This window comes from Haliotis cracherodii, unplaced genomic scaffold, assembly GCF_022045235.1.
Source record: "Haliotis cracherodii isolate W230 unplaced genomic scaffold, xgHalCrac1.p SCAF_12, whole genome shotgun sequence".
NCBI classification, from domain to species: Eukaryota; Metazoa; Mollusca; class Gastropoda; order Lepetellida; family Haliotidae; genus Haliotis; species Haliotis cracherodii.
The window spans coordinates 33,441,217-33,461,428 of NW_027266267.1; the positions used below are offsets into that span (position 1 = coordinate 33,441,217).

A 20,212-nucleotide genomic window follows, 5' to 3' on the forward strand; every position below is an offset into this window, starting at 1 on the left:
CTCAATGTGTGAGGAAAGCCCGAAGTGATGCAGGTCTCAGACGTTTACCACTTGAAACACATGAGGACGGGTATGGTGCTGACAAACATAGAAACATAATCTGGGCGAACCGGGATTCGAACCCACAATCGTAGGTTTCTGGCGTGCCCAAGGGTCGCAACTTTGCACAGCGAATCGCAGTGCCTTAGACAATTGGGCCACCCGTGTCCCTTAAACTATGTGGACTAACATTAGATATATTTATAGTATGAAACTGAAATTCTCACTGACTTTTGTTTACAGTTCTTACTGAAGGTGCAAATATTCCTTAGTTATGATGGTCGTGTTCATCTAGGCGAGGTCACCCGCTACTGTCAGTATGATGGGATGAAAGATTTGGACAACAGTTGGCGATGTTAGTGTATATAGCATCTGTGCGAAGTTGTGCGGACCAATGCGGAGTGTTAGCGATACCTTGCCAAGGATAAACATGGATACCCAGTTCACAAACTGTATACACTGTATACTGACGTTGAGTCGACCCGTCCTTGTTTTAGGGTAACAACAAGTACCATCCTTCAATGTCCTTTTTGAGCAGCCAGGAATCTGCTGCTTTCCAAACTCAATAAAATCAGATCTCAGTTCTCACTGCCGCTGAACAAAGATCTGAGGACATCCCATTATGGGTCACATCAGAACGACCTGTCGCCAACTTTGACCGACCACTGAAATGACCAACAAGAAGAAGACATTGAGCTTTACAGCACTCATTTCAACCTTGCGACTTCCATTTCAGAATACGCTTGAAAAATTTGTGTTGACACAGTTCTTGATTAAAATTTTGAAAACTGAGGGAAACAAACATTCCAGAATGTCTACTTAATATGGTTGCGATTGTTACTGTGCAACGCCTCCTCCATTCAAATAATTATCCCACACAAGTGATAGATGATCATTTTGACGGAATCAGTCCTTCAGTCGTACGGGTCATAGCGGTAGTTCTGAATACCCAATGTTAACATTTTCAAGGTTGCATGATTAGAAAACACATTCTGATTGTCACTTTCATGATCTGGTAAGCGACGCTTTGATTTGTCAGATGAAAGGTCATTCTGACGTGACCCATAATGAGATTGACTGCTCTCCGGTATATATATCAAAACAGGAATACCAATGGCAAGATACATCATATTATTCACAGGTCTACATACAAGTGTGAGGCTAATACTGACAAGATGTTGTACAGTCATGCTGCTGAGACTGGCCATGCCTACTCTGTCATCTGGGATGAGGAATATATACTTGGACGGATTACGGAAAACACATCTCTTCTTTCACCTCTGGGCAAATGAAGATTGCTGAAGGAGGTCATCTATTTGACTGAAATGAGAAGAAAACACAAAATATTGCATGAATAAAGAATTTGGATTTCAATTTCTGTGATATTCTGAGTCAGGTGGTGAGATATATTTATGCTTCAGAAGGTGATATCTGATGTTTAACTTTGTGTGGATGCATGGTTGGCTAGCCTCCCCCGGTCTTGGGTTTAATTCCTAGGTCGGTCAAGATCATAGGTTTCTATAGTTGTTGGTTGCTTTGTTGTTTAACGCCGCACTCAGCAATATTACACCTATATGATGGCAGTTTGTAAATAATCGAGTCTGGACCAGACAATCCAGTGATTGATATCATGAGCATCGATCCATGCAACTGGGATCGATGACATGCATCAACCAAGTCAGCGACCCCTACAACCCGATCCTGTTAGTCGTCCCTTACGACAAGCATAGTCGCCTTTTACGGGAAGCATGGGTTGCTGATGACCTATTCTACCCCGGATCTTCCCAGGTCAGTTTCCATAGTGGTAAACAGGATCATTCGAAGCCACACACTTTATCTCAATAGCTTCAACTGACAATTTATTTGCATCACACCACAATGTCTAATACTTAAATATGATTAGCTACTTGTACACTTGTTTCACAGAATCCCAGGTGAACATCTGGGTTAGAATGGTCTTCAGCAACCCATGCTTGCCATTAGAGGTGACCAACGGGATCGGTGGTCAGGATTTTGGGACTTGGTTGATGCTTGTCGCCGTATCCCAAATGCATAGATTACTTGAATGTCTGGACCAGACTCGATTATTGACGGCAGGAATACTGCCAATATGGCATTTAACAACAAACAAAGCATTGCGATTCTCTTTCCTCACTACATAGCTATAACCAAGTCAGTCTTGGATCACCATGTCCATTTGTTGCCACCTTGTGGTATGTTCAGAAAGTCATCATACAATACCAAAATGAAAAGTCAATTGCCATTTACATATGGACTTAACTAATCCCTGGAAACAAATAAAAGATATCTATCACTTGCTTTACTTACATTGAAATCTATGTGAACAAAATCCAGAATTCTGTATCTTTTTATCCTATTATTTATGATAGTCTGTACAACTTATATTCTGGTTGATAATCTTTTTCTTAGGGTAAAGATATCATATATGCTTATCCTGACTTATACTTATTGTGGACTGCCTCCATGGTCTAGTGGTAGAGCGTCCGCCCGGAGAGAGGAAGGTCCGGGTTCGATCACCGGCCGTGTCATACCAAAAGACAATTAAAAGATGGTACTTGTTGTTACCCTGTCTGGCGCTCGGCATTAAGGGGCTAAAACATGTACTCGTCGATTCGGAGTCAGTATACTGTGTCTGAGTGGGGTATTTATGTTAAACTGTGTCATGGTATCTCAGTGAGCTAGCACTATAAATCAGCATCAGTCAGAACTAGTACAAGCAGCCACACACTCACGCTCATGCATACACGTTGCTATATAAGTGCAATAATCTTGGACGCGACGTTAAACCCAATTTCACCTCACCTCACCTCATACTTACTGCTTATCTCTACTCATTTCTGAAAGGTAGTGGAAACTTCCTGAACTGTGTTCTGTCATATAGCTGGAATATTGCTGAGTGTGGCATTCAACAGCAAACAAACAAACAAACAAATATTTGTTCAGTGCTATTTACTGCATCACTGAATGGATAGATCCTAGAGGCGAGGTATTATATTTACGTTTTGAAAATAGTGCATGATTTACTATAAATGCCTAATAGGTGAGCAAGACTGATCACCCGATCCCGTTCGTCGCCTCTTATGATAAGCATGGGTTGCTGAAGACCAATTCTAACCTGGATCTTCACAGGGGTAAAGTGGTTAAAGGGTGGCCATGCGGGTAGTCCCAGCAAATTTGACAGTAGTCCTTCCTTGTAGTATTTCTTATGCTAATATTCCAAATATGCTATTACAACTGTGTTTCTACAAAAAATATTTATTTCTTCAGTGCTATTGACTGCATCACCGACTGGAGTGAGTATTGTTTTACGCAACTTTTAGCAACATTCCAGCCATATCACGGCGTGAGACACCATAAATTGGCTTCACACATTGTACCCATGCAGATAATCGACCTGGGGTTTTCGGTGTGATGACAGAATGCTTTAACCACTAGGTTACCCAACAGCCCCATCCCCGACTGTGAACATTCTAGAGATGAGGTATTATTTTATGTCTTGTAAATAGTGGATGATAAACTCATATGTCTAATATGTTTTATCTGGAGGGATTTGTTCAAAAAAGTGGTACGCCACTCGTACTGTAAAGTCTCTGTACGGATCATGGTGAAAATTTAATTGAGATCTTGTGAGGACATTGTAAATTATTCAATTATGTATGTTTTAGGGCAGAGAGACCGAGTAGGGAACTCAGCATTGCATTCTACACGCTCCATTGAATAAGCCTTTATAAACCACATTTTCTCGCTTATCTTTGACTAGAATGAAGAAACAATGTTCCACTTGCTACAGACGAGTGGCCGAGTGTTTAACTTTGTTCATATGCACATTTTAGAAGTGAGGCTACCTGAGTTTGATCTCGTACTCCATTCTCTGCTGCCGAAGCATCTTCAGTATATGGTCATCTGGGTAGTCACCATCAGACTCGTACGCTTCATCTAAAGACAATAAAAACACAAAAGTAGGAACACTCTTTCTCAAAAGGAGGATATGGGAGGGATTCCCCATGAAAATATTTGACAGTATTGAACCTATAGTACAATACAGCTAGGAGATTATGAAACTCAGCTGTTAATTGTATCGCTTAGTTTAAATTTTGACCAGAGCTACTTCCGTTTTATACAGGTGGAGTGACTCGATTGGACAGATGCAACACCATAAATAGACTCCACATCAGTCAAAAAACAAGATTCGCTCACGTTCGTATCAGGCGGTGTGAGGGTAAACAGTTACAGGTGTCTATGAAAATTTAGTCCAAGTTTTTTTCTATGTAGATTGGCACATAAATTGCATGAATTAAGCATTGTTGGTTGGTTTGTTGTTTGACACCTCACTCAGAAATATTCCAGCTACATGATGGCGGTCTGTAAATAAGATCCAAACCACAGAGGCACTCGGGTGTTTGTAGCAATGTAGACATGATGGCTGCTGTAGTTACAGATTAGTAGATTAGCAATATTCCAGCAATAAGACGGCAGTCAGTAAATAAACGAGTCCGGACCAGACAATCCAGTCATTGATATCATGAACATCGATCCACGCAATTGGGATACGATGACATGCATCAACCAAGTCAGCGAGCCTGACCACCCGATCCCATTAGTCGTCTTTTACGACAAGCATTGTCGCCATTTATGGCAAGCATGGGTTTCTGAAGACCTATTCTACCCCGGATCTTCAAGAAAGAAAATTAGAATATCAGATTATATTCTCTATGTAATACGAAGCCTGCATTACAAAAAGCATATTGTTGCTTTCAGGTCAAAAGCATCCCCGGAGAGAAGACTTCAGAAGATTATATATATATATATAATGTTGTTGAACCAGTACCCGCCCAATGACTGCTCCCTGGAGTTACCTCCCATGACCCTGTATGATTATTGTTGTTTCTTCTGCCATGGTCACGGAGGCCCGAAAGATTGTTCACCGATACCCTTCTCCTTCCTTAAATTGGGTTCAATTTGTTCAAGTAAGTAGTTTATTTCAATGCAGCCATGTGAAGATATGTGAGTTTAGTTTCTTGAGAACTTCTCAACAGCAGCACCCGTGGAGATCCGGGTTAGAATTGATCTTAAGCAGCCCATGCTCTTCGAAAGAGGCGAGTAACGGGATCGGGTGGTCAGGTTGGCTGACTTGATTGATTCATGTGACTGATCCCAAATGCATAGATTGATGCTAATGATGTCAATCACTGGATTGTCTGGCCCAGATTCGATTATTTTCAGACTGCCATCATATAGCTGGCATACTGCTGAGTGTGGCGTTATCGCAAGAAAGAAAGAAACAAACTTTTGCGTGACGAGTGAAAACAGCTTAATGGACACTGTAATGTAATCAATATGATTGTGCAAAATTCCACAGGGCGGTCGGGTAGCCTAATGGTTAAAGCGTTCGCTCGTCACGCCGAAGACCCGGGTTCGATTCCTGACATGGGTACAATGTGTGAAGCCCATTTCTGGTGTCCCTTGCCGTGATATTGCTGGAATATTGCTAAAAGCGGTGTAACACCATACACACTCACTCACTCACTCACAAATAATGAGGAACATTTTGAATCTTACTTGTGTCTTCTTGACTGGCTGTAACTGGAACCTTGACATCTGTCTGACCTTCATCTTGTGTCGTTGGTTTGGACAGAGCGTCCAAACTAGGCGGGGTATATGTGGGTGGAACTTCTGACCTCTGTGGGTCAGCAGACTGTAGCGGAGCTTGTGACCTGCGTTGGGCGGCAGACATGGACGGTGTCTGCAACTGGTCAGTGACTGAAGCCCAGGAGTCTACACTGGACAGCACAAAGCTGGCTGAGCCCTCGAACAAATTCTCCGACACAGTCTGTAGGCGGATAGTAGAAATTATATAATATATTATTACATAAACAAGTCCTTGAAATTCTTGGTCCAAACACAGATTTACAGATTAGGTTCTTCATTGTTTCACCTGCACTTATCAATATTCCAGCCGTCTTTAAATAATAATGTCTGTGATTATTCTGACATAAAGACATCAATCTAACGATCGCCTTGATCATGTACATGAATCTGCAAAAGCGTTTGGGTCCAATTAAAAACACAATAGATTTATCTCCAAAATGATTAGCTAATTAAACAGACAGTGTTGCAGTTTCACATCATGAACAATGGACTGTGGAACATTGTCGCTCTGTAACCACAGCAGCTGACAAGGTAAAGATGCTACAAACATAGCTTTTTCTAAGCAAGCCTTACCTGACCAATAGCTGAGGACAGTGACTGTGGTTTTCTAGCAGGGCTGCTTGAGTCGGGTGGTCGGGGAAGGGCACCAGCTGTACCAGACATGACTCGCTTCGGCTCGGCCTTCCCTCCGGAATCTGTGACACCTTGAACATTCCGAGACGGTCCTCCTCTTGAGCTTCTCTCCACACCTCTCTCATGCTCATCTCTTCCCACTATCTCTCTGTTCTTACTCTGTCTGTGCTGCAAATGTTTCTCCAACCGTCTTCCCTCAACACCGTAGTTACCTCCCTTTTCATTATTACACGACCGAAGTTGTCTCCCTTTACGCTGTCTGCTTGGACTTGGTCCATCCCTTTCAGATAAATCTAACCCATTCGAAACCTCACTATTCACCTGCTCCTCCTCACCAGATCCTACATCATCATCTTCATCCACTTCTTCATCTTTATCTCTTGTCCTGTCTGAATCATGTTTGCGTCTTAGTCGTTTTTCTTCACTATGCGGCTTCTCAGCTTGTAAGAACTGTTTATATTGAACACCGGCTTGATCCGAGGACATGTCCTCTGATTCTGAAAACTCACTGGTTTGTTTGTAAAGTTCGGGGTGGTTTCTGGAATATTTTTGTGCATGAGGGCAAGGCAGGAGGTCACACATGAGATGAAGATGAGGGTCTGTTTTCATCTCGGAATGTTTGTGTCGATGTAGGGTTGGGCTTGCAATCTCAGGCTTGCTGGAAGACGGTTTTTGTTTTGGAGGCGTATGCACAGATGACTTTCCAGGGGGGCCTGCTTCTAAGGATTTTCTGGTCTGAACCTGTGCATCCACCTGTTGAGGAGAAACATTTCCTCGTTCAAACAACAACAACATGTACACTGTGTGGCACGACCATGTGGTAATGTAGGTGAGGCGGGGTGTAACATGACGTTCAACATTATTGCACATACAGTAAACTACGTTCATAACGAACACGCTTATAACGAACTGACGGATATAACGAACTGTTCTTTTGGTCCGGGCCATTTGCCATATATTTTATCATATAAAGTGATGGATATAACAAACACGCTCATAATGAAATAACGGATATAGCGAACTCACCTTCTGGTTTCGTGGGCACTATGTCAACGATAAGGTTTAAGTGTATAACGAACTGGTAATCCCTGAGCTGAGCTCCTCACGTGTCACCAATCTGCCTATCAAAACATCCGCGGCCAAGCCCTGCTGTTCAAAGCGTCAATAAACAATTGAAGGCAATTGATTTACGCTTAAGTACTGACACCTTGTCCTCAAACTACACCCTCAATTAACAATAGTAACACAGGGATTGAAGTGGATATATTCTGTACATGTACAGTGCACACTTTTGTTATTTATCGAGTAACATGATGTCACATGATTTGATAAAAGATGTCTGACGGTCGAAATGTGTATACGAACAACGGATATAGCAAACTAAAATTAGGGGTCCCTTTTAGCTTCTTGTAACTGTAGTTTACTGTATGTTGAGATGTGTCCATGATCAACAAATGGAAACCACCGGTGATAAGCAGCTCACCTTGTCTGTTGAAGGCGCAGGAGTGAAGTGGACGGATGAGGCAGTATGACTGGGGGTGGTCTGTCTGGGGGAGGTCTCTCTGGGGGTGGTCTCTCTGGGGGTGGTCTCCCTGGCTGTCGTAGGATCTGGATCAACAGCACCTGTCAGACGTCGCCGGAAGGCGTCAAGCTTACTGTCGATATCCTGAAACAATGCCACTGTGAAGATCAGATTACGTGACCCGTAAAGGGATGTCCTCAGATCTTTGTTTAGCGGTAGCGAGAACTAAAATCTGATTTTAATGAGATTGCCAAGAAACTGAACAAGTGGGGACAGGGACCCCTTCAGCATAAATACATGGGGTCATTTTCAAAACGTTCCAGGCCACACTCTGAGAGAACATAGTAAAAATTAAACGCCTACGGTATGCAGGTTATTGATGCAGAATCCCCGTCCACAAGTAACGTTAATGTTACACAGAGTTTAGCAAGGCATCTTTCTCAGATATTACATATTGCAGCAACAACATCCATTGTCACATATTTATTAGCCTCAATAGTTTGTTTGTGATCACTGCCGTTAGTCTCTTGAATGTACATGTACTCACTATAAAATTAGAATGTAGCTTTGTTATTGAATTAGATTTCACATGAATTATACAAAGATGACATGTGGTAGTATTTCTTCTTGAGTTATGCTGCCCTTTTGCTGCCATTTCCTCAGTGTGTCACCACGGTCACTCTCAGGTGAGCCAAACGACATAATGTGTTACCGCTGTCATTTGAAGCAATAACATTTTAGACATTATCAGGACTATGACTGCCATATGTGCAAATGTGTGTAAACTTGATTGTGATTGGACATTTGTGACTTTAAAAAATTATTATTATTATGTAAAACAAACCCATCTACACGAATGCAAGCTTGTCCCCCTGAGAGTATATATCATGCGCCAATCAATAAAACATTGTGAGAATCCCGCGAGGCCACTGCCTCTTGGACACTTTATAGTTCACTGTTGACTGAGCATATTTTTCAATGTTCCATATATATACGTATACCGTATTTTCTTGAGTATAGTGCGCACTTTTTTTCGAAAAAACACAGCTGTGTAGAAGGGGGTGCGCATTATACACGAATTATGAGTTTGGGTGTTTTTTTCCCCCATGGAAAGACATTACCGTGAGCACGAAACACCGGAAATACCATGTCAACAAATCCATACTGAAGTACGCAAAATATTTATGTAATTACACTGTCTGTCTACAAAAAGTGTTCTTTGTATTTCTGGACTTATGTTTGTAACTTACTACATTAATTTTATTCAAAATTCCTTATAATATTGTTTTTATTAATTTCGGCGAAATTGTGTGTGAAGCGATCGGAAGATCGCACAACTCACGGTTATTAACAGCAACCACGGTCAGAATACCGCTATTGACGCCTTGAAACGAACTTTAGTTGACAGAGAATGGATACATATATCATAAATGACATACTTTGACTCGTTAAAAGTCATATTTGTTTTTGTTTGACGATTCTATGTCAACATGAAATTCTCGCGCTCACGTGATCACGTGCGCGTGAGCCTTGACGGTGACTGGTCAGACATGTTCCATGTAAAAAATAATACCCGGGAATAGCGATCAGCTGCTTCGCTTAGGGTTATTATTATTTTAAATATGTTTAGTAAAGGCTGCATATAATTAAGAAAATAATGGAATATATTATTCCTGATAAATAAAATAGTTTCAGATACAATTGTTGCCGATCCTTGCATTAAAAATCCTATAAAGTTATATCATTGGGTGTGTCTTGACCGAATCACCGGTCGATTCCAACAAAAATGTGTGTACAGCTGATTGCTATAAGTATTTCAGTAAAGTTTCAGTATTTGACCATCATAATAATGCTGTATGTGATTTCATTTTCCAACACATGACAAAGTATATTTCTTCATCTACCTGATCAATATTCCCATTCGAAAACAATTCTGTTAAATTCAATATATTGAAACAATATAACCTTGGTGTTACTTAATTTTATTAACCTAATGCTTCTCAACATTTGCATTTTCTCCAGTTTTAGCAGGAGTGAAATATTTGCTGACCTTGTTTGACCCTGTGACCTTGACCCCTAACCCTGGATGACCTTGTTGAGCAGTCTCCATTTTCCGTCTCAGTCTCCACTGGTACAGAATATCCTCCTCTGGTCTTGAAGGTCGCTGTAGCTTTATGGGGGCAGAACTGACATTCGGTCGACCTATTGGATCTGGCAACATCATTGAATAATTTTAAAATGTATAAAACACATGGAAGTGAAATATGCTGTGTGAATACAACACCGCACTCATCAATATTCCAAGCTATATGAAGACAGCCTGTAAGTGATCGAGTCAGGACATTAACATGTGGTCACCTCATACAACCAGTGATGGGTTTCTGGGGACCAGTTCTAACAGGCAGAAACTGCTCGACCAGGACCTCGAGACCTCAACCTACACCACCAGGACCTCTACCTACACCACCAGGACCTCAACCTACACCACCAGGACCTCAACCTACAACACCAGGACCTCTACCTACACCACCAGGACCTCAACCTACAACACCAGGACCTCGACCTACAACACCAGGACCTCAACCTACACCACCAGGACCTCAACCTACACCACCAGGACCTCAACCTACAACACCAGGGCCTCAACCTACACCACCAGGACCTCAACCTACACCACCAGGACCTCAACCTACACACCCAGGGCCTCAACCTACACCACCAGGATCTCAACCTACGCCACCAGGAACGCTACCTACACCACCAGGACCTCAACCTACACCACCAGGGCCTCGACCTACACCACCAGGACTTCAACCTACACCACCAGGGCCTCAACCTACACCACCAGGACCTCAACCTACACCACCAGGAACTCAACCTACACCACCAGGATCTCAACCTACACCATCAGCAACTCAACCTACACCACCAGGACCTCAACCTACACCATCAGGGCCTCGAGACCTCAACCTACACCACCAAGGCCTCGACCTACACCAACAGGGTCTCATCCTACACCACCAGGGCCTCTGCCTACACCAACAAGGCATTGACCTACACCAGTGATTAATATTATGAGCATCGATCCGCGCAATTTGGATCGATGACATGCATCAACCAAGTCAACGAGTCTGATCACCTGAGTCGTTAGTCGTCTTTTACTTAGTTGTACTGGCATAATGTTATGCACAAATGTGTGATGTCTACAAAATCATTATGGCTGGCGTAGTAATTGAATGCCATGTGCAGTTAATAAATTCTGTTATGCTACAAGAGATGTAAATCAGCATTAGTCAGACTGTCTCCCTCACCATGTAATCGTGTGAACATCGGTCGGTATGGCATCTCCTCAAAGCTGCTGCCCACGGTGCCGCTTGTTGTTCCGAGGCCATCAGTGCTGACTGCCGGCTCTGAGGAATGGAGGCTGCTCCCACTAGAACAAATCACAGGACAGATGACACAGGACACTGGGCACTGGACACGGGACACAGGAGCTGGACGCAGGACACATGACACAGGACACTGGACACGGGACGCAGGACATTGGACACTGGACAAGGGACACAGGGCACGGGACACAGGACACAGGAGCTGGACATAGGACACGGGACACAGGACATTAGCGCTGGCTAAAAAGATCGATAATCGGCAATATCTTTGATGGGAAGAAATATTAAGGATTATCAATATGAAATTGTTGTCATCGATAATAACTTACATAAACTTTTGTGATGAAAAAAGTTTAGAAACAAACTTGTTATTGTCAACAAGGTCAACAGACGGAAAGCAACTATTTTTGTTATGTCTCAAATGTCCACAAAGTATAAATCTGTCACAGCTCACCAGTGGTGTGAAATATGTTGATTTCTTTGCGGACTTTATTGCATACTTGCTTAAAGTTACTTCGCCGATATTTATCTCTTATTGATCAATATATAGTCTCTACAATCTATATCGATAGCCAAACATACAGGACATAGGACACTGATTGCTGCGACACAGGACAAAGAAAACTTCAGCAAAATTCCAGTTATATGATGGCTGGCTATAAATAATTGAGTTTGGACCAGACAAACCAGTAATTGAAATTATGAGCATCCACACTCATTATCGGGGTATTAAGATGACACACATTCAACACGCCATTGAGTCTGACCACATCCATTTAATGGTTTCACACAACAAGCATAGGTTCTTGGGGACTTATGAACCAGAATCCCGACCAGGCTCTTTGGATGACGAGTCAATACTTTAACAAATACTAAACAGTATCATGTGATAGCAAGAGAAACATGGCAATGAAATACTGACAAACTTCACACAGACGGTCCTTTAGATGGACGACAGCTTTTAACTGACACACTGACCTCTCTTCCAGCCGCCTGGCCGCTCGCCCCTGAAGCCTCCGCGTGACATCATCTAGTGCTGGCTCCGACAGTCCCTGCAACGTCATCACGCTCCCGGTGTGATCTCGCCTTGTAGGCTAGAGAACAACACTTGTACACTTTAGAGATTCTATTCCAATTCAAACTACCAAAGCAGGATTATTTTAAACAAGGACTATCTTGAGCTATAATCTCACATTACAAATAAGACTAGAATTAAAACACTAGTACCAGTCAAATGATCCAACAATCTAAAACATTCGTAGAAAAGCCATCTCATGTACAAGTATTCTAGAAAGAGAATATGATTTTGCAGTCTGGGCGTTTTCTTATTTCAGGGATGGAAATGTATTTCTTTTGTGAATGTAATTTCAGCACGAGCTCATGACAGAAAGAAAGTTGTTGCCTCCCTTCTCAGATTCCAATTTCTGAGATTTATAACGTCTGATTCAATTTCTGAATCCCCAAATTTATTTTATTGTTACAGCATTTCTAATGCTCATGCTACAAGTTTGTCCAGATATTTTTTGTGAAAGAACATTTATCACAGGATTTGTATTATATACATCATCACAAGAAAAAATACATAATATTTAGGTGTGTCCATCAGCTACATTGAACTAACTAGAATGTGTTTTACTGACAAACATAGGTGTCCCTCTCCCTTTTTTTGATACATGAGTTCAAGTTGTTACTGTGAATTTATTTGCAAATCCTAAAAACAATAATAGAAAATTATAGCCTAGAAAGAAAATGGTTTCAAGCATAAATATTCTTTAACAGAAGGGTTTTGGTGGGAAACAAGTGCTACTTGTTTGAGACTTGCTTCCATGGAAACACAACAATTTACTAAACTGAAAATGGAAAAATGATAAGAACACTGATGCTGACTCCATGCCAACGGGTCAAAAACAATGTCTCCCCTGCCTTTGTGGGGGAAGGAGTAGACATAATTATAACCGTGCCATTTTGATTTTACCGATGCCATCTGCAGTCCCCAAAGCCAATTTTAAACCCTGTATTTACATTAATGGTCAATAATAAATTTTACACCATATTAAGGTAGATTAATACCAATTACACAAATGTTTGCTATGACAAGACAAAATCATAAACAATGGCATAAGGGGAAATAATTTCGTCTGGCGTAACCCAAGTTACCTCCCCTTGACTTAACTATCAACAAGCCGTCCCAGAATATTTTGCGGAATTGTCTTATTGAAGTAGAAATGTACCTATTTCACAATACAAAAATAGCTCAAGAGAATGCAGAAGCAGAATTTTGATATATTTGGCCGCGGAATTCAGCAATTATATGCCCCCTCACATGTGTCCTAACAGAGCTTGCCCCTCCTTTCTCCCCCTGGTCTGTGAACTGCCTGCTCCTTGGGTGGAGGTCGTCCTTGGGGGTGGAGGTGTCGCTGGGTGTGGGTGGGCTATGAGCTAGCCACCAAAAATCTGGCTTGTTGGAATCCTCTTTCTGTGATCGCTCCGCACGACTCATTGGAACTCCATACCGAAACCGATCAATGTAGCTGAAAGAATCGAAGATCATTAATATGACTTCACTCCATCACTTTGATCTAAAATCAGTTCATTTTATTTCAAGGAGCTTGCGATTCCTATTTCTACAAAAGTATTTTCGAAATGATATGAGAGTGAAACTTCCCATGTCTATTTATGGCTGCTTTATCCTTTACTGATTACGGGTCATGAACGACTATTCATCCGACCAATCAAAGCGTCGCTTATCATGAAAGTGACAGTCAGAATGTGTTTTCTAATCATGCAACCTCGAAAACGTTAACACAGGGTATTCCGAACTACAGTGACTAATTCCATCAGAATGATCATCTATCTCTCGCATCCGCGGGATAAACATTTGAACAGAGGAGGCGTTGCTCAGTATGTGGGAAGCAGTGCCATATAATCGCAACCATATATTAGACATTCCGGAATGTTTGTTTGTTCAGCTTTCAGTTTGTTTGTCAACTTATTTTTCAAGCATAGACGGAAATGGAAGTCACCAGGTTGAATCGAGTGCCATAAAGCTCAAGAAAGCTGCTTTCTAATTGGCTGATGTCGACTTCTTGTTAGTCATTTCAGTGGTCGGTCAAAGTTCGTGAAAGATTGTTCTGACGTGACGCGTAATGGGATGTCCTCAGATATTTGTTTAGCGGCAGCAAGAACTTAGATCTGATTTTATTGAGATTGGAGAGCAGCAGATCTCTGGCTGCGTCAAAAAAGACATTGAAGGATGGTACTTGTTGTTATTCTAAGACGGTCGGCTCAATATCAGTATACAGTGTATACAGTGTGTGAACTGGGTATCAATGTTTATCCTTGGCAAGGTATTGCCAACACTCGGCATTGGTCCGGACTACTACAAGCAAGCATGCACCGATGCTATATACACTAACATCGCCAACTGTTGTTCCCATCTTTCATCCCATCATACTGACAGAAGCGGATGACCTCACCGCGATGAACACGACCATCGTAACTGGGGAATAATTGCACCTTCAGTATGAACTCTAAACAAAAGTGTTGTCATACTCATCTTGTCATACCCGTCTTGAGATTGGATGACACAAGTCTGGCAGGCTGTTGTACCAGACTCTGGCTTTGGACTTGAAGCTAACAGAACCTACAGTTCAAGTCCAACCACTTTTTTGCATGATCACTCAAAAACTACCAATCTCATTAAAAGCAGCTCTTCGTTTTCTCTACAACCCATAACGGGTCAAGAAAGAAAGACCTTTCATCCGAAAACGTCACTTACCAGATCAAGTTTTAGTCAAACGTGTCTTCTAATTATCCAACCTCGACAAGGTTAACACTGATATACAAAACGATAGTTACAGACTGGCTTTGTGTGTGGCTGCTAGACTAATGCCCATTCAGACAGAGTTTACTAATTCTGAGCCGACCAATGCCCTGCACCAGGGAGGGTAACAACAAGTACCATCTTTTAACGTCTTTAGGTATGACATGGCTGGGGATCTTACCCCCGACCTTTGTTCTCTTGACAGACGCTCTACCCACAGAGGTGGTCCCTGACTTGGTTGATGCATGTTGTATCCTAACTGTGTAGATCACTTTTCATGATGTCAATCACTGGATTGTCTGGTCCTGACTTGATTACTTACAGACTGCCGTCGTATAACTGGCCTATTTCTGAGTAGAGCATTAAACAACTAACAAGCTGTTCAAAGCTGTATCAAACTTACTGCCCCTCGTGAAAAACTGCCCAGAACCCAAACAAGAGTCTCACCTCTGTAGCACATATCCTTTCTCTGCAGTTGTCTCCCTTGTTTGTGTCCTGGTATCAGTGGATTTAACCGACTGCCTGTCCTTCCTGTCTAGTGCTGACTTGAGCTGTGATAGGGAGTCCAGCATTGTGCGATGTCCTCCAGATTCAGGACTAAACGAAATATCATACAACAGTCAGGGAAAGTTCTACAAATAAAAGGGTGAACATTGTCTAACGCTGCAGCACGCAATATTTCAGCAACATCGCAACAGCTAAAAAAATTAGTTAGGGACAGACAAACCAGTGGTTGATATCATGAGCAACATCAGAAATGCCAGCCCAAAACTAAGGCAATGAGAAATATTTGATAGAACTTAGATATAAAATGAATAGTTTAAAGAGAAAATAATCACAGGGTTCGAAATTAAACCAAGACAAGAAACATTAGGGATTAAATTTCTCCCATTTCTGTGGACTGTCACTTTTACAATTAAGCACACATTGTAAAAGGCAATACTTTAGCAGGCCATATTGACCATGAGTTTGGTCTGTTTGTTGTTTATTGCTACACGCTACAGCATTCCAGCTATAGGACGGTTGCCTGTAAGTACATGTAAACAAGTCTGGACCAAACAATCCACTGACTGACATAAGAAGGAATGATCCAGATATTCAGGTACAATGACACACAAGTCCACCAAGTCACTCAGCTGACCAGCACAGATTGACTGGGAGCTATTCTTACTTGGAACGCCCACAGGGCTTTGTGGACTAGTGGATATTTTTGCAAGTGTGTGAGCGAGTTGGGTTTAATGCCACAGTATGTCACGGTGTGTCAGCTTCATGTGGAGAAAAGTCTGAAGTGACGTTTATCACTTTGGTCAAACCAACTAGCACAGGTTTGGAGCTGACAAACTAGAAACATAATCAGGGAAAACTGGTACTCAAACCCTCAATCATAGGTTTCTGGCTTGCCCAGGATAGTAACTCTGCACAGCGATGTGTGGCATGTTAGATGACAGGGCCACCCTTGCCCTGGATATTTATGCCTAGCCCCTAGTAGTACAGGGAACAGTGCCACGCCCTTCCAGGCCCAGGCCCTGAAACTGCCCCCATGTGGGTCTTTTTTAGTTTCATATGTAATGCTGCTGAATCAATATGAGTGAGTGAGTATGGTTTTGCGCCGCTTTTAGCAAAATTTCAGCAATATCACAGCGGGGGTCACCAGAAATGGGCTTCACACATTGTACCCATGTTAAGAATCGAACCCGGGTCTTCGGCATGACGAGCGAATGCTTTAACCACTAGGCTACCAGACAGCCCCTGAATCAATATGGAATAGGACATTCTACCATATGCTGGACCATCTATTACTTTCCTAAGTTTCTCTCCCACTTGAGATGTTACTAATTTAACATCAACATGCTTCCTAATATTCTCCATTGTTTAGCCAAAGGACCACATAGTGGAGTAGCCAGGGCCAGAAAGAGAGTGGCGCCGTTGCACCGTGGCGCCGATCTCTTTACCACTCCCCTGCCCCCTTATCACTACCTGCTACTTGAGGGACGGTCACTGCTGGGCCAGGATTCGTCGAACTGAGATGAGTGGTCACTCCGCTCTGGAGGAGTCTTCACGGAGAAGATGTTGGTTCCTTTCAGGAACATATCCTCTGTCGGACTGACTCGTCTAGCCTTGCTGCCATCACGGGCTGGACTCAGGGTAATCTGTACAATTCAATGATCACTGTTAGTGTCAGAAACATAAATTTGATGTGCTTGAACTGTGTTTCATAAGGTGGGGAGGAGGGAATAAATTGGCAATTTCTCAGTAGTCAACATCAGTCTATGGCCTAAACCACTGTTCCAATGATTGAGTTAAGTAAAATTCTGTTTGGTCTAGTATGTGCAGCTAATAGTAGTTCATATTAATGAAAGCCTAAAGATGCCACTTTTGTATTCGTTAGTTCAATAATTTTCTCGCTACTTCGAGTTTTTACTTGTTACTTTGACTTTATTTAAAAAACTCAAACTTTCTTATTACTTCCATTGTTTTCTCTTTATTTAGATTATTTTCACGTTTCTTTGATTATTTTATTTCAAGTTAATTTCAAAAACTCAAAATTCTGAGTTTTTTAAATAAACTTCAAATAACGAGGAAATATAGTGTAGGCTACTTAGCAGGAAGGCAGGTAAATTAGGATGAACCATTTATTTGTACAAAATTCTAACTTTAACTTTGAATTTTAACATTGCATTCAATACAATAATGTTAAACTAAGCATTAAAGCCTCTTCCTCTGCATTGGTCCTGTTGTCAGTTAAATACATGTCACCTCTACAAAACCATAACATTAGCTATAACTATAATAGCATGACTTGAGAAATGTAGACTTGGGGCTGAACAATGGAGTCACTGCAGTCTAGATAAATCCCTGTGAAGGTAATGAAATAACAATTGTAACCATGGTAACTGAGTTGCAAACCTCTTTCTGTTTCTTTCCCAACTTTTTCTGTTTACTTGGATGGTAAAAAGCTTTGGGTGGGGGGTCCCGACCAAAGGGATCACTGCAAGAACAAATAACAAATTACATGTAGTTACTAAAGGTTACAGTTCCTTAAGTTCGACAAGAATCACAATCAGAAAATGACAACAGTGTAAATTTATTTATTTCATTTTTCGACTATTGGCAATTCATTTTAAACATTTAAGTCTGTTTCTAGTCCCAGGAGGCTTCGAATAATTAATTTCAAGGGCCCTTACATGAAATATGACGGTCCTGTAAATTACAAAATGGGGTAGTGTGCTGTACTGTATGATTTGATAATTACTATAATTACAGGACCTTTATATTTCTTGTCAATAATTTGGTACTATGAATATTAGGGATGGCTATCGATATAGACCATAGAGATCAATAACCGCAAACTAAATATTGATCAATTACTGATAAATATCAGAGAAGTATCGATAAGCAAATGTGCTAGAAAGTCCCAAAAGAAATCAGCATATTTCACACAACGGGTGAGCAGTGACACATTTATGCATGGATTATTTTGTGCACATTTGCAACATAACTAAAACAGGTGCTTTCCGTCCTCGACAATTGACAATAACAGGTCTGTTTCAGTAAATCTAAACTTTATTTCATTACAATAGTTTATGAAAGTTTTTATCGATGACAACAATTTCGTATTGATCATCATTAATATTTCTTTCCATGGATGATAATTTCGATTATCGATCTTTTTTATACAGTCCTAATGATATTACTGTGCATCCTGATGGATGCACTATATATTTATTCTTCGTCCACTCCAAACATTTGTGCATAGTGGACACACATTTCAGCATCATGTAAACCCCTGATTTAGGCATATATAGTGTACAGCTGGGGTATATTTGTGTGAGCGGAAAGGCTCCTGGGTATTTCTGGGTATTTTCTCTTAGGCCTTGGACCTGTGACGACGACCCCAACAGCTGAATGGAAATAGTTTACTTTGGCAATCGTATTTTTTGTCATTTACAAAGAATATGCATACAGTGACGAGGCGGTAAGGCCGCAGCGCCCGGTAAAAAGATGAATGCTTTTAATGTTTTGTGACACTTCAGAGCTGTTGAAACAAGCACAGGCCTGTCAATCGCACGAAGGAAATATTCTCACCCAAATTTCGTTGATCTGTGCGTTAGTCTTTCCATTCCCATAGCCCTTATTGAATCAGACAACTTATTAGGTTCTCAATATCATAAGACGCCATGTTGGCGTTTGTTGATGTGTCTACATAACCTAATTACAGAAAATGCATATTCACTGATCGCGATTTGTTTTCAAGTCCGCCGCCATTGATGTTCCAGAACTTCCGGTATATCTGTAGAGCGAGTGTTCTCGATACAACATATTATTTCCATGTCTACTAACATGAACGTCTACCGGTTCAACTTAAACCAGCTATTATTACAACAACTATTACTGGCTGTGTATATATTTAGATGATTGCATGTGTAATTTTGACACACCTTTGGATAAACGTTTGGGATTTTGTACTTTTTTAAAAAGGTACTATATAGGCCCCGATTGCTACCCCTTTTAACGATTTATTGTTGTAAGGTGGAATAAATAATAAGTTTCATAGATTTGGAAGTACGTACGGTTCTTCCGGGAGTGCATTTACGAGGTGATGTGAACCAAGGAAAAAAAGAGAAACTGTGCTTTATATAAAGTAGTGTAAATGGTATAATATTTAAAATAACAAAATAATATTTGGTCATTCGTCTCATCAATGTTTTATTACAACAAATTCATTAACAAAACCCATACCTGTCACAGAAGGCTGAGCGACACGACCAAAAAGGTGGAGGTGTGTGCGTGTGTGTGTACTTGTGTGTGTGTGTGTGTGTGTGTGTGTGTTGGGGGGGGGGGGGGGGGGGTACTCAATTAACAACGATGATATCAGGTGTGACAACCATTTGCATTGATACAGACACCAGAGGATTGAAAACAACCTGGAAGATGTTGTTCCTGATGTCAACAAAAGATTGGCCCGAGCTAGCGTTACCAGTTGATTCTGGTCCTGTAGTAGGCGTCCTACCATCTCATGCCTGACATGTTCTGTAGGGGAAAGGTCTGAAATAACCGGTCAATGCAGTACAGCAATGTTACACTGCCTCAAAATGTCTGTTACAATGCCATAACAATGATGAGTTGTGTTCTCCC

The 20,212-nt window shown here is 41.4% G+C and overlaps 1 protein-coding gene across 1 annotated transcript; it reads right to left on the bottom strand.

Annotated features, from left to right (window-relative positions):
- Positions 1–1,187: 1,187 nt before the first annotated feature.
- LOC139458368 (proline and serine-rich protein 3-like) lies at positions 1,188–19,345 on the bottom strand. The gene is made up of 13 exons (XM_071239777.1): positions 19,163–19,345; positions 17,984–18,065; positions 17,054–17,226; positions 15,524–15,673; positions 13,577–13,784; positions 12,232–12,347; positions 11,176–11,297; positions 9,915–10,075; positions 7,826–8,008; positions 6,283–7,095; positions 5,620–5,890; positions 3,906–3,996; positions 1,188–1,359 (listed from the first exon to the last, which is right to left on the bottom strand). The coding sequence occupies exons 1-13, from the start codon at positions 19,201–19,203 to the stop codon at positions 1,314–1,316; spliced, it is 2,457 nt and encodes an 818-aa protein (XP_071095878.1). The 5' UTR covers positions 19,204–19,345; the 3' UTR covers positions 1,188–1,313.
- Between the last annotated feature and the right edge of the window lie 867 nt (positions 19,346–20,212).

What these genes read in the sequence shown, in the direction of transcription:
- LOC139458368 (XM_071239777.1), bottom strand. Translation starts at nt 19,203, where the DNA reads ATGGGAATGGAAAGACTAACGCACAGATCAACGAAATTTGG. An exon ending in TGGGAAAGAAACAGAAAGAG is followed by an intron (nt 17,227 to 17,983) that starts GTTTGCAACTCA and finishes TGAATTGTACAG; the next exon opens with ATTACCCTGAGTCCAGCCCG. An exon ending in AGGTCACAGGGTCAAACAAG is followed by an intron (nt 8,009 to 9,914) that starts GTCAGCAAATAT and finishes GCATTGTTTCAG; the next exon opens with GATATCGACAGTAAGCTTGA.